This window comes from Octodon degus, unplaced genomic scaffold, assembly GCF_000260255.1.
Source record: "Octodon degus isolate 3935 unplaced genomic scaffold, OctDeg1.0 scaffold00036, whole genome shotgun sequence".
In the NCBI taxonomy this organism is placed as follows: domain Eukaryota; kingdom Metazoa; phylum Chordata; class Mammalia; order Rodentia; family Octodontidae; genus Octodon; species Octodon degus.
The window spans coordinates 13608263-13623263 of NW_004524612.1; the positions used below are offsets into that span (position 1 = coordinate 13608263).

The 15001-nt window shown below is 50.1% G+C and overlaps 1 protein-coding gene across 1 annotated transcript; it reads right to left on the minus strand.

Moving 5' to 3' along the window:
• Nucleotides 1-315: 315 nt before the first annotated feature.
• Clu (clusterin) lies at nt 316-15001 on the minus strand. Its single transcript, XM_012514617.2, has 9 exons — nt 14895-15001; nt 12464-12595; nt 10796-10944; nt 6470-6640; nt 5461-5872; nt 4367-4471; nt 1701-1930; nt 780-955; nt 316-548 (listed from the first exon to the last, which is right to left on the minus strand). The coding sequence occupies exons 2-9, from the start codon at nt 12555-12557 to the stop codon at nt 536-538; spliced, it is 1350 nt and encodes a 449-aa protein (XP_012370071.2). The 5' UTR covers nt 12558-12595; nt 14895-15001; the 3' UTR covers nt 316-535.

Consider the following 15001-nt stretch of genomic DNA (forward strand, 5'->3'; position numbering starts at 1 on the left):
GCCTTCTACTACGTCCTTTGCCCTCATTGCCAATGTACTCCTCACCCAGCCCAAGCACTTCAAGAGCTGCAGAATGGAACGGAAAAGATTCACACCTCTGGAACTTGCTTTAGTTGGCTTGTAGGAATACATCTCTCCCTAAGGGCAGGAAATCCTCAAGTCGGGCCCCCTCTGTCAGCAGACAGATTGCTTTTATTTTCCACTCTGTGATGAGCTCTGTTACGCCTGGCCACTAACCTTTTGTTTCTGTTTCTGTGTTGTGTTTCCCTTCCATACCAAAATGAAGGCGGATGGGAGGCAGAAAGACAGCAGGACTGGAGGAGCGGGAGCGCTCGACTCAAGGCGGTTTTATTGGGTTAGGTGCGTGGGGAAGCAGATCTCCCCACAGGCAGCAAACACGGGCCTTAGTGTGAGAATCCAGAGGGAGGAGAGGCCAGGTGGGGCGGGGGCCTGGTCACATGGAGACATGCAGCGCTCTCTCTGGGGGCTCATCTTGGGGAGCTGCTCTGAGGCCCCCGTATGTACAAAGCAATGTTCACTTCTCCTCTCTGTAAAGCAAAGGGTTGGGGAGGGGATGAGTACTCACCACGCAGCAGCCAGTGCCTAGATCTTATCAGCTAAGGAAGACTGCTCCCCCAGAGAAAAACCTCCCGACAGTTTCCTGGCTCCCCTGGGGTTCCCACTGGTGCCGGGCTCCTGCCCATGCTGCGTCCTCTTCCCTTGCCTGAGCCTCTGGGGCTGCTGGGCCCTGGGGACCACAGGACAGGCTGCCCACCTACCGCTTCTTCCTGCGGTATTCCTGCAGCGCCTTTTCGGCCACAGTGTCCATGAACTTAGGGTTGTCCTTGGGGAACTCTCCCGGCATGACCACAGTGATGGGATCGGAGTCAAAGAGCTTCACAACCACCTCGGTGACCTGAGACGGGGTGTCCGAGTCAGGAGTGCGGGTCGTCACCTAGGCGGGAGAGGGGAAGACAAGTGGCGCAGTGTCACAGCCACAGGCACGCACTCTGCAGCAATGGTCTGCCGCATGGAAGTTCCCCCGGCCCTTTCGGGAAAATGTGGCCAGCTGGCTCCTGCCTGGCTCAGTACTAATTTAGACACCTGTGTGACTCAGCATGGAAGTGCCCTCAGTCAGACACCCATTCAAAGGGATAAATCCTGTCCTCAAGTGACCAGCACAGGGACACCCAGAGAGAGAAAGTGGCTTCTAGATGTTTTCTTTGTGCAATTGTTGGCCAGGCTGGAGTTGAAAAGGAATCAAAAAAGTACAGCGTTTTACAGCACTAGAAGACATCGGTCTCCCTGGAAAAGAATGACACGCCACCAACCATGAGCCATTCTCTGTGGTCTGGGGCAGCGAGCTAGATGGAGAACGAGTCCAAGCTGGGTAGCCTAGCAGTTTCAGTGACCCAGGGTATCACTTGCAGTTGTCAGCCTTGGCAAGCTGTGGCATTCCTCTACTTTCCTCATCTGGGAAATGGGCTCATGGTAGTTTATATTAATGAGTGGTTGGCCCATCTCAGTGTAATAGTTTGCACACAGTTTTTGTATTTTTATGCCTTGTGGTCAGTGCCCAATTAAAAGCAGAACCCCTCTGTAATACCTACGTCCCATCTCACCCTGGGAGCCTCACATCACCTTCAGGCTACATCGTGGACCCCTTTTGTCCCTGAGCAGCCAGGACACACAGCACTCACCGTGGAGACGTGGAGGTAGGCCGGGTCTTCGCCCTGGGTGAGGTTAGCCAGCTGGGACACCCAGCTAAACTGGTCATTCAGCTGCTCCAGCAGGGACGAGGTGCTGAGCATCTTGCGCTGGTAGGACTGGAGCAGGTCATTGTACCTCTGGGTCAACAACTCGGCCACCTGGAGGGAGTCATTCAGCTCCTGCCGTAGCTGCGCCTGGGCTGGGTTGTTGGTGGAACAGTCTGCCCAGAAATGGCAAAAAATAAATAAATAAATAAACGTGGCAGGATGAAAACCGCAATGGAAACCAGCTCACACAGCCAGGTGCTACTAAGCGGCAGGACACTAACTTTGTTAATGATCCCCGACACAACATAAGACTCCCCAAAATGTGAATTATGATGCTACTGCTGTCCCCCTCTCTGGGTGACAGTTCTGCTGTGGGTGAGGATGTCAGCTGAACTGGACAGTGTGCTGAGTGCGTGACGGTGTTACCAACAGGTCCCAGACCCCGTGCCTCCCTTGGGACGGGTAACCAACAGTGTTGCCACACTCGGAAACACATGGGTCTCGAGGGCTCCCTGTCCTCAGAATGGCGCAGTCTCGCCACCTCAGTCCTTGTTCCTTGCTCCAGCTGTGGGCACAGCTCTATTAGGCACACGGCGCACTGAATGCCCCCTTCTCTAATAGCCAGATCTGTTCCGATCTACCTGTGATGACTGCTCTTTTGCCAATATTGAAATTGAGGACGTAGAAATAAGGGCAATGGTGGTACTCAAGTCGTTAACTCCTAAACCTGGGCTTTTCCTACTCTGTGTCTGTCTACGGTTCTAGAACCTTCTCCAGTGGTGTGTTTTGAGCATTTGGGTGATTCAGGTTCCAACAGCCCATGCAGCAGAAAAGCTGGGTAGGACTTGAGCCGCAAAGTTTCACAGCCCAGGGCCCACTTTTTTTTTTTTTTTTCAAAGTCACCATTTTCTTCCCCTTGAGTTATTTCAAAAAATATCCAGAAGAGCTGAGGTATCCCAAACCTAAACAAATTGAGAAGGCTCTTTGCCCACATCAGAGAGTGGCTGCAATCCTTGATATTAAGTAAAATGTTAGGTAGGGCAAGAAATAGAATTAGTGACAAGAAGCCAGGTTAAGAAGAAATATGTGGTGAATAAGTTCAACTCTCTTACCAGAAAATAGTTAAAAATCAGACTACTCCTTGATGGCCGAGATTCAGCTAGAGTCAGGGACACCTGGCATGTTCTGAAGACAGTTTTGGTTTGTCACACGGGAGAGAGGGCTGCTTCAGGCATGCAGTAGCCAGAGGCCAGGGGCATTACTGGCAGACACCCCACAACGAATGCAGAGGACAGCTCCCCCCAGCAAGGAGTGACCCTGTCCTAAATGCTGGCGGGCTGAAATGGAGAAGGCCAGAGCTAGACACTGACGTACAAGAGGTACTCTTGTGTCTTAGTTTCCTCAAGGTAGACCAGAAGGCCACTGCTGCGTTGTGCTGTGATTGATGATCATTCGCCTTGGTGCGCTTGGTCTGGCCCAAGCCTGGGTTTCTAGATCTCTTCTCTTCTGGCTTTCTTGTGGGGAAGTACTATGCCATTTATGCTACTCCTGGTATTTTTGTAAGAAAAAGACCACGGGCTTGGTCTCGCACTCATCCTCAGTGTCTTCACGCCCCAGCTGCTGGTGGCACTAGTATTTATTGTGCAGTGGCTCCGGAAGTCACAGGAATCAAGCTAGGAATATTTTAAAAGACTCCAAAGGCCTGGACAGGCAAACCCAAATATGTTAAGTAACAGCAAAGCCACAGATCAATGAGCCAGCTACACGGAGAGACGATGACTTCTAGCAGAAACTACTCTAGAGGCTCTTACAGCTGTGGTGTCAAAGTAGGGAGAATTTAATGAATAGCCAGATATGATCAAACAGAGGGGAACATTTCAAAGGAAATACTTGTTTGTCCCAACCCAGCAAAGGGAACCATGCTGGGGCCCCAAGGACCGCAGTAAGAAACCCATGTAAATAGGAGGGACTCAATGCAATGCTCAGGGAACCAGCCCAGCCCCAGCCCCATAGGGAAGCTGCTTAGCCCTCTGTGACTGGGCTTCCTTTTCTGCATGAAGGTGGGCGGGGACAAGAAGTCTACTCAGCTCTCAAGGAAATGAGCAAACACTTGTAAAGAGTTCAGGATAGTCCCTGGCGCGAGGCAAGTGTTTGTTAAACAAAATACACACTGTCTAAGATTTCACAATGTGCAGTGGAAGATGATTGCTCTACTGTGCTTGGCACGCAGGGACAAAACAGCTGGGGAAGCCAAAGAGGGGGGTTAGTTCTCAAACACCATACAGTGGGGACTATCTGGGCCCCACGGGCCAGGCAGCACATGGGCACTTGACTTGTGTCTGTCCAGCCTAAGGGGACACCTGCATTTTCTTTTTCTTTTTTTTTTTTTTTTTTGAGAGTAGAATATTTTATTGGGAAAGAAAGCTTCTGTCTCAGAGAGGACAGAAGGGGAACACCTGCATTTTCACCAGTTGTCCAGAGAAGGACACCAGCTGTACAGTGCAGGGCAGAAGCAGAGTCGGGCTCTGAATAAAGGCAGCCCCAGGGAGGCGCAGGAGAGCCAAGGACAGGCGCGTCGTGGGGCGACTTGCAGCTGGGCCCTGACTCACCCACAGACAAGATCTCCTTGCACTTCTCACACTGGTCCTTCATCCGCAGGCAGCCGGTGGAGTTGTGGCGGATCTCCTTGCACACAGTACGGTTGTCGGCACCTCCTGGAGTGGCCCAGGAGAAAGAAGCAGGCTGAGGCCTGTGGCAGCATGGGGTGGCTTGCTGGCCTCCGTGGACCCCTTTAGGCCTCTGTCTGGCCCTGCAGACAGTTCTGTGGCCAGAGCAGGTAGAACTTGCTCATCACCAGTCTGGGCCATAACTGGAGCGCCCTGGGGATGTCCTGTGGCCCCTCAGCCAGGTCCAGCTCCCCTCCATTTCGGGAGACCTACTTCCCACCACCCCACCCCCAGCAGTGTGTACTGCGCCACCATAACCCATCTTGCTGCACTCTCCCGGGCTTGGGCTCCCCAGCTGGCATGTCACAGGCAGGGTGGTGGAGTGTATTCTCCTTGGAGTCCTTGCCACCACTGTACTTCACCCTTGACCGAGCGCAGGAGATGCATACCCTGTGCTGGGCCCTCCTGGATTTCCAGTGCATTCCAAGCAAACTCTGGGCCCGTCAACTCCTACCATATGCTCCAACAAAGTGCGAAGAATAGACTAAAATACTGGCTTTGCGTGGCCACATCCCCCTGCGTTCTTTTGGAGCACATGCCCTGAGCATCCACCTTGAGCCAGGCCCTAAGCTCACAGCCATGAGGACATGGGCCGAGGTATCAGGCGCTCCCAGGAAGCACATGTGTAGCTCCCTCAAGCAGCTCCCAAGCTCCCAGGGGAAAGGAGCCCTGATCCTACAAGGAAAGCAGTGGATGTCACCCAGCAGTTGCTTGAGGGACATAATTGCTGGGTGGCAAGAACAGGTCCAAGCCCTGCAGCACTGGCTTGAATGGATTGTATGTCCTTTTGTTAACCGTGAAACCTCAGATGCATTCCTTTATCTGCCCATTTTAGTCTTCTGCTCTTTAGACAGGAATAAGCCCACCCTCCTGGGATGACCAGAAACAGAGTGGACATCCCAAGGCTCAGCCTAGCCCAGCACTGACAGGCTTGCTTCTCACCTCTCCTTGGAAGAAAGAGTCTGCTTTTTTCTAACCTCTCATGAAGTCCATGTCCAGGGGCTGGAAGGCAGGTCTGTGGAACTGCGGATCCATGGCCTGCTGGGCCTGGTGTATCATTTCAAGGAAGGACTGGAACACATCATGGAAGCCCAGGGGCCCGTATGGAGACAGGGGCAGGATGCTGCGGACCAGGCGGGACTTGGGGTAGAGGAAGTGTGGCCGCCTGTGGGGAAAGTTGAAGGGGGAGAAGTAGTGAGTGTCCTGGGGCTCGTGGGTGAAGAACCTGTCCTGGAAGAGTGTGTCCATGATGCCGGACACCCGGTTGAAGCTGTCTTGCATGGCGTCCAGGACATGGCTCTGCTGCCGGTCGCTTTCCAGGAGGGAGTCAATGCGGTCTCCATTCATCCAGAAGTAGAAGGGGGAGCTCTGGTTCAGGAACTCCTCGAGCTGAGATACAGGCGGGAAGGTCAGTGAGGAGGAAGTCCTCAGGGACACGCCCCCTGGAGCCCACCCCCTTGCACTGCGGCCATGCAGCAACTGTCCAAAGGCTCTGCTGGAACCAGGCCCCAGGCTCCCAACTCTGATGCTCGCCTCTACTATCTACCCCCACAGAGGGTAGAGTTTGTAGAGGCGTTTTAAGTCACAGGATTCAAAAGTCCCCTCACTGCTCGGCTGCTCAGCCTTCATGGCCAAGTTCAGAGTGGGGTCCATGGCTGAAGCCACAGTCAGTATTAACTGACATGTCGCCATTGTCCTCCCTAAATGGCCACAGGGCCCTGCCATACCAGGAAGCTGGTTGCTATGCTTTATCTAGATACTCACTTCTGGCTAGTCTTCTTAGAAATGGCAAACACACAACATGCATACTTGTGATAACCGCACTCACGGCAGACATCACCAATCAACCAGAGCCCTGAGGGTGGGGCAAGCAACCAGCCAACACCAATCCATTGCTTCGGGCATGTGAAATGGAGTATACAGTATTTCACTGGGCTGCCCTCTTGCTCCATTCAGAGCCTAGGTCACACACAAACCCTCTCTCACCTGGCGGCCAACCAGGCCTGAGCCACTTCTGCAGACACGTGCATAGAACTTCATACAAGTCTGCTTCAGGCAGGGCTTGCACTCTTCCCAGAGGGCCATCATAGTCTCATTGCACACTTCCGGGAATGCCTTCAGCTTTATCTCAGAATCTCTGGTCTCCTCTAGGGCATCCTGTGGGGGGATACACGGCCAGATGAACTGCGCAGCCTGTGGGCCTCGCCATCCCAAGTGCGCCCTGGGTCCAGGCCCTCTGCACCCTCTGGCCTTCCTGCGGGCTGGCCTCCACTGCTCCTTCCCAGGTGGCTCCAGCCACATCCTCTGAGCTCCCTGCAATGCCCTTCACCACGGCCATCTGGCAAGGTCCCGCTGCTCCCCAGCCTTTCTCCGCCTCTAGGCTCACATGGGTGCCGCTCGCTGGATTCTGCTGGATCTCATCTCTATTTTCCACCACTAGTGCTTAAAAATGGGGAATGATGGGGTACGTGTATGAAAATGATCAAACTGTGGTAGGTTCAAGTACAAATCTGCAGAAGTGAAGCCCATTAAGTTGGCATAAGCAATTTAGAAAGAGTGGAAAAAATACACAAAAGGAAAGTAGAAAGGTAATTACCAGAGATTGTAGGGAGAGGAAAAGGGGAGTTATTTAATGGGTAGAGTTCCAGATCTGCAAGATGAAAGAGACCTGTTTCACACCTACATGGATGTCTACTTAGCCCTACTGAGCTGTTAGCTTAAAGGTGGTTAAGATTGTAAAGTGGATGCATGAAGTGTTTTCTTTTACCACAATTAAGAAATGTGAGTAATGTGCAGAAATGAAATAAAATAAATTTCTTTTCCAAAGCAGAGAGTCTCCTTGAATCTCATATTTCAATTGCACTCAAGCAGAATCAGCAATCTATCCAGACCAAACTCACATCAACCAGCAAGCCTCACTAATGTACCCGTATCATTTGACCCAGTAATTCTGTAAGAGCTTATCACATGGGAATGCCAAGATAAAGGAAAAAACCTTTATGTATGCCTGAAGATATTGTACTATGATATTTGTTCATGCAAAAAAAAACCCAAATTAATAAATAATTTAAATATATGTATATGTATATATTCATACACATATATTTTCAAATCAACTCAAAAGTAGATGCTGAAAGTAGGAGAAGATAAGTTGTGAGGCTTTTTGTAGCTCTACTTATCAGCAATTTCAGCCATCCACAGTTAACCACAGCCCAAAAATATTACTATAGTGTGATGAGAAATTAAGATACGTTGAGAAACCACATTCACATAACTTTTTACAGTAGTTATAATTATTCTACTTTATTACTATCATAACATTATTATTTATTATTATTTTATTCAATTTTATTAATTTTGTTAATATCTTAATTAATAAATTAAGCCTTATCCTATACTACATATATATGTGTGTATATATATATATATGTGCATGTGTGTGTGTGTGCGTGTGTGTGCGTGTGTGCATGTGCATTCCTCTCTCTTTCTCTCTGTCTCAAATATCAGTACCTAGAGGGTTTGATACTATCTGTGGTTTCAGACATCTCCTGGGGATCCTGGACCATCTCCACCATGAATAAGTGGGGTTACTTATGTACAACAGGAAGACAACAGCTATTTGTAGTGTTATATATTACAGTAAGAATTTTCATATTAAAAGCCCATACTTTCACCAGGCATGATGGCACACACCTCTAATCTCAGCACTTGGGAGGCAGAGGCAGGAGAATCGCCGCAAGTGTGAGGGCAGCCTGGGCAACCTAGTGAGTTCAAAGCCAGCCCGAACTACATAGTGAGACCTTGTCTCAACCCTCACCAACGGCCGACCAGATAGCTCAGCGGACTAAAGCACCTGCTTAGGCAGAGCGCAGAGGCCAGGGTTCCATCCCCAGTGTGCCGTGCTGGCCGTGCCCCAGGGCACGCTGAGATGGTGATTGAGATGGGGCGTGGTGGAGTGCACCTGTAGTCCCAGCACTTGGGAGGCTGAAAACAGGAGGATCACTGCGAGTCCAATCTACATAGTAAGACCCTATAGACCCTGTCCTAAATGCATTTTAAAAAATGCAAAATTCATGATTTTGAATATGGTCATGTCAAAAAGGTATATGGGAAAGAATGACAAGATACACATCGGATAACCTTATTTACAGTTTCAGTTTCTCACATCAGAGAAACAGCGTGATATTTGCACACGTGTTTGACTTAGTGTGCATTTAGTAAGAGTATGAATCCATTTACCTCAGGGTGCATCCATTTCCCTAGAAGTGTCTTGAGCTTTTCCTTCTTTATAGCTGAGTAGGACTCCATGTCATAGAGAAATACACACCTTCTTTATCCATTCATCAATCGATGGGCATTTGGGTCATTTCCAAGCTGTAGCTACTACAAATTGTGCTGCCGTAAACATGAGGGTGCTTATGTCACTGCGGTGTGTTTTGTGATTCTTTCAGGAAGATACCTACCCAGAAGGGGAATGGCTGGGCCAAACGGGATCTCTAGTTTTTGTTTTCTGAGGAATCTCCACACTGACTTCCACAGTGGTTGCACCGACCTGCACTCCCACCAACAGTGGACAAGCGTTCCTTTTCCCCCACAGCCCCTCCAGCACTTGTTATCGGTTGATTTCTGTATAACAAGCATTCTTTCTGTACTGAAGGGGAATCTCCGTGTTGTTTGCATTTTCCTAATGACGACTGATGCTGGACCTTTTTTTCATACATTTATTTGTTGTTTGTACTTTTTCTTCTGAGATGTATATATTCATTTCAGATGCTCAGTGTTTGGATTCAGTCTTCAAATGGTGGGGGGGGCAGTCCCCTACGTGTACACATTGTGCTATATCTCTAGCATGAGAAACCGAAGGAGTAAAAAATTACAATAGATTGTGAAAGGGAAAGCAACTGCACAAAAGGAAAGAACCACTGAGATGGGGAAACAGAGAAAAGAAAGAAGGAAAAGCAATCTATCTATCTATCTATCTATCTATCTATCTATCTATCTATCTCTATATATGATATAATGATATTTGCACGACTAATTTCTATTGGTTAATTCTTAATTTTTTGAGCATTAGCATTAATTTTTAAGGAGCAATTAAGGCTTAATTTTTAAAAAAATTTTTGACCAATTTTGCATGCTTCTATCTGTTAATCTGAACAACTCCTTTGCAGACCACAATACGCGCAATAGAATAAGCACCGCTGATTTCCTGTTATCTTGTTTTAAAATTCTATATCACTTTTAATTTTTTTAATCCTCCTTAAAATAAAAAATAAATTTGGGCAGTCTGATTTTTTTTTCCCATTGTTTTATGTCCTAGATATTAGTCCCTTGTCTGAGGAATAGCTGGCAGAGATTTTTTTCCCTAGGGGCTGGGGAGGTAGCTCAATAGAATAAGCGCTTGCCTGGCAAGCACAAGGTCTTGAGTTCAATCCCCAGTTCTGCAAAAATAAAAGTTTTTTTTTCTTTTTCCCACTCTGTAGGTTGTCTCTTCACTTTGTTGATGGGTTTTTTTTTCTGTACAGACATCTTTTAATAAGATGAGATCTTAATTATTGATTCTGTGTAGTATATTTCCCATCATTGGGACTTTGTTCTTCGCCTGTACCATAGTCAAGAGTTCTATCCATTCTCTCTTTCAGCAGATTTAGTGTTTCTGTTTTGAATCCTAGATCTTTGATCCATTTTGACCAATATGCACATGAAATATGCAAGAAATAGCAAGAAAATGCTCAGATGGGAAGGAGAAACAGGGAAGAGAGAAGGGAAAGGAAGGAAAGAAAAAGAAAAAAAGGTAAACATGGAAACAAAGCTTTGCGACCAAGGAAGGGAATAGGGAAAAAAGAATTAAGGGATATCACATGCAGGTATAAGTTCCCTACAACGAATGTGATCATTATGTATATTGAAAATATACCAACAAATTCAAGATTTTCAAAAGAATAAGTTATGGGCGGCGTGTTCCACACCAAAAAAGAAAGAAACAGATCTGATGTGAACAGCAACCCCCCCACACACACACACTACCTCGCAGGAGACTGTCTTGGAGCCACCCTTGCTCCAGCTTTAGAAAAATCTATTGAAATGAATCTGGACATCTGGCCTAGGGCCAGGCTTGTAACAAAACCAGATCCCGGTTCTCATCCCCTGGAGCTTTCAAAAGCAAATAAACTTTCCCCGCAGCACAGCACCAGCTGACACCGCCCTGGGAGGACAGCCGCTCACCATGGCAACGCAGCAGGGGACCCCCTGCAGGGCTCTTCTCTTCCAGCTCAAGGGTCAAGGCAGGACCTTGCACACTGTCACCCTTACCTCTTTCTTCTTCTTTGCCTCCTCTAAGGTGCTCAGCAGGGACTTGCGCTCTTCATTTGTTTTTTCTATTAGGTTCTTTATCTCCTTGACCCCCTTGACGGCATTTTGGATTTCCTTGTCGATGTACTTACTACCCTGGGTGGACATTTCTGCAGAAGAGGAAGAAATGAAGTTGGGGAGAGAAGTTGGAGACAAGCAAATGATCGGAAAAGGCTGTCAAGCCTGGGGACCCCCACACGCCCAGGTTGGCAGCTGCGTGGCCCCTGTCTTGCTGGGCACAGGCACCCAGCAAGGGCGCCTCAGGCCTGCTGGCACCTCCACTTACCGCTCAGAGTCACGCACTATGAGAACGGCACACAGCACAGAAGGGACAGCAGCACTGTGCCCCACACAGCCAGGCCACCCTGGACACCAACAGCACCCACGAGCAATTTTCAAGGAACATGAAAAGAAGGGTAAACTTCCAAGCATCAAAAGATAAATACGATTTTATACAATTATTTCTGCAATTAGCTTAACCCATCACCTGTACTTCTTTGTTCTAATGCACAGTGCCAGGTGCCGGGGAGAAGAGGTCTGAATGCCACTGGGAGGCTGTAACTGAGACACAGACACAGGCAATAGGACATTCTCACTGCAGTCCCGCTGAGCTGTGTTGACCAAACACTTTACGCACACTCTGGGGAAAGGAAGTATAGGAGGGAGGCACTGGACAAAGTCTTATTCACAGATTAGTCTTTCTGTATGGTAAACTTTGCTTCTACAGTACTGCAATTTTTCCTGATTTACTGTATGGTACAGTGCTGTCATTTTGTGTCCTGTTATGCACTACAGTTTGGCACATAAGAGTTGTACAAAGGAAGGCAAAGTCATCAAGCTGGAGTTGCCTTCGACCATTTCTTCTTCTGAATATTGTAGTGGGCATAGTATCCATGCTCATTTAATGACCAACCCACCTAACAACCTGGTTGCAGGATTGATCAGAGCTAGGTCATTGTACGAGCAATGTCTGTAGTGTGCTGATCACAAATGTAACAGATACCTGGGTGAGGGGAGGAATACGCTGCCTAGCTGGAGGGTGGTGACTGCCCTCCAGTGTGTATATGTGTATCAAAGCATCTGGTACATGCCAGATACATCATTTGTCTCTGCTGACGATAGCTCTACGAAGCTGGCGTGTGGGAAAAGTGCTTACGAAACCAAGATAATAGTTCAGGGTCTACAGCTAGGAAGAGGCAGGGACAAGTGTGAGTGTGAAGTCTGGGTGTCTAAGACCCACGAAGCTGGCCAGCTAGGAGCAGGAAATGAGATGGGAAAAGACCTGCATTTGGGAAAGGCCTTGGGAAGAAGTGGCCTCCGGTGGTTCTGAAAACACCTGCCAAGCCTGGGCCCAAGCTGATCAGATCTTCCCCTCTCCTCGCCTGGGGGCAGAGAATGAGACACTAGTAGGCCAGGGAGCCAGGGGACAGAGGGAACAGCCTAATGACAAGCAGCAGTCAGAGGTCTTGGAACAGGCAGGCCGCTGGGCACAGGGAGTCTAAGACAGGGAGGAGGAGTGAGGCCGGAAGGCAGGCACAGCTCCTGGGCCTGCAGATGGAGTTGAGCAGAGACAGCGGCCTTGTTCTGGGGCTGACTGTGCTGCCTGAGGGCCACACTTGGCCTACTGACCTTGGAGCTCACTGTCGGAGACCAGCGGATCCCCCAGAACCCCTCCATCCTCCCAGGCCAGCAGCATGGCCAAGCACAGCAGCAGGGTCTTCATGGCGCTGCCCTGTCCAACTCTGGGATCCCGGCAGGGCTCTGTAGGGAGAAAAAGGAGACCATCAGGGTGACAGTTAACTTTGCCTCTCAGTTTTCTGCCACCATTTCAGGGGCCCTGAGGACATCAGCTGCAAGTTTATCCTTGAAAAACGTGAGACAGAGAATTAGACCCATTACTGACACCTTCAAAAAGCCAAAGGAGAGACCACAGGACAGTAAGGACACAAAGGGGAAACAAGATTCCTGGGGTTGGAGGAGCTGGGCTCCAAACCAAGAGCTCCCAGGAAGTCTCTTGAGAGGACGAGCCCCCTGGCTCTGCCAGGTTCCTTTCACATGACCTGCTCCTTCTAAGCCCACACCAGTGTGCTCTGCCAAGGTGCCCCTGCCACCCCCGGGCTGGCTGCCCTGAGCCAGAGGACATGGGCCACAGCCCGGGTCTTACACAATGGACCCTTTCCCAGAAGCCGTTGTTGCATAAAACCAAAACCCCTCCCCCTGAGCCCCTACTATATTCATCTGGGTTCACTCCCCATAGTGGTAGGAGGCATGAGGTGGGTCCCTGTTCCTGAAATGGGTCACATCTGAGGCCTGCTCAGCCCAGCAGGATGCACTATCTGGACGTACCAGTAGATCATTAATAAAGAAGGCACTGGTGAGAGGTAATTAGATGCGCAGAGCATAGGCAGTGAGGGAGAAGAGTGGGCTGGCACCTGCCCCAGTGGTGGGTGAGTGGCTGGACTGGCCCACTTCAGGTCTACCAGAAGGCTCTGTGGCACGGGCCCTGGCCAGCTGCTCAATGAGGCCTGCAATGCCTCCAGCTAGGACGGAGCCTTTGTTACGCCAGAACCATAAAGTCAGCCAAAAACATCTCTCCATTAAAAAATAAATAAAAATGGGGCCCGGGAAATGGCTCAGTAGAATAAGCACTTCCCTGGCAAGCGCAAGGGTCTGAGTTCAATCCCTGGTTCCGGAAAAAAAAAAAAAAAAGTCTCTCCAGAGAAGACCTGAGAGCTTCTGGGAAATCCATCCCAAGTCCTCGGAAATAGGTGGCACCAGCAGGCAGGGAGTCAGGCTATGAAGCCAGAGAGGGCTGGAAGAGGAGCAGCCACAGCCAGCGGCCACCAGGCTGAGTCTGAAGCGCTAATACGGATGAAAACCCAGCTCTCCCAACCCTCAGCCTAGTATTCCTTCCTCGGTACTCAGTCACTGAAACCTCTGAGCCTCAGTATCTTCGGCTGTTACAGGGACCTAATATGGACCTCAGAGGCAAGAACACATTCTTACCAGGGTCTTACATGTTCACAGTAAATTCTGACTACTTCGAAATCTGTGGGCTGAGCCTAAGCAGTGGGGACATCTAGTTGCCACCTGCCCTCCCCCCCCCCCATCATCAGGACAATAATCTACATTTTAAAGTACCTATGAAGAAGTCCCAGGGGCCTTGAGACAGTGCTGACAAGCCCGCAGGCAGAGTGGACGCTCCTGGCCCAAGGAGAGCGCATGCATCACTGTGTGGCCGGGGCACCCTCTGCGACTGGCTTGGCGTCTCCTGATGTGGAGCTCCAAGGCCTCGCAACCCCCTTCCTCAGCCTCTTTCCTTGTGGTACAGGTGGCCATTCACTTCCTCTGCATTTCTACACAATCAGACCCGTTGTGCTGCCTGTCTTCCAGTGTTCTTTAAAAGAACCCTTTTGTAGCTGTATAACATTCTAGGCACGGAAGGCCAAGAGGCTTCTGTTCTTACGCCGGTTCAGGTATTAGTCTGATGCTGGAGTGAACAAGCCCTATTCCTCTCCCGGCCTCCGACTAGCGGAGCCCTTGAGCGCATTACAAAGCAGAGTAAGCAGGGTTTGGGTGGCTGCCATGTATACTTATATCCACACCATCTTATTTATAATGCACTCTCGGGAGAAATCGGAGAAGCTGCCTGACGCAGGCATGCACGAAGCCACCAGCCGGGTGGGGACCAGTCCCCTCTCACGGAGAGCTGCAAGGGACGCCGCAGTCGCCCCCCCCCCTCCCCCGCCGTGCCTGCTCCGACCACGCGCCTGAGGCTCCGGGTCTCCATTTGCCTGGTTTTCCAAAAGGACGATCTGAACGCCCTGCCCAGTGACAGCTGTAAAATTCTGGTTGGAGGTCTTGCCCCCGGGGACTTCTGCGTCTTGGCCTGTGCTCAGTTTCGGTCCCAGGCTCAACTGTCGGGTGACGCGGCTCTGGCCACTTCCCATCCCGGGCTCCCCAGGGGCTCCCTGGAACTGTCACCTCGCCCCTTCTGGCTTGGGACCAGTAGGGCCGGGTGAGGCCCTGCGCAGGGGCTGGGAAGATGGGGACAGCTCACCGGTCCGCAGCGCCTGCTCCGGTGTGCACCTCCCGGCGACGCAGGGTGGTGAGCTCGCCGAGGCCCTGTATTTATAGTGCTCGGCTCTCCTACACCCCCTTGGGGGC

What these genes read in the sequence shown, in the direction of transcription:
- Clu (XM_012514617.2), bottom strand. Translation starts at nt 12,557, where the DNA reads ATGAAGACCCTGCTGCTGTGCTTGGCCATGCTGCTGGCCTGGGAGGAT. An exon ending in CAGGCCTGGTTGGCCGCCAG is followed by an intron (nt 5,873 to 6,469) that starts GTGAGAGAGGGT and finishes CCTGTATCTCAG; the next exon opens with CTCGAGGAGTTCCTGAACCA. An exon ending in GGACATGGACTTCATGAGAG is followed by an intron (nt 4,472 to 5,460) that starts GTTAGAAAAAAG and finishes GGGCCACTCCAG; the next exon opens with GAGGTGCCGACAACCGTACT.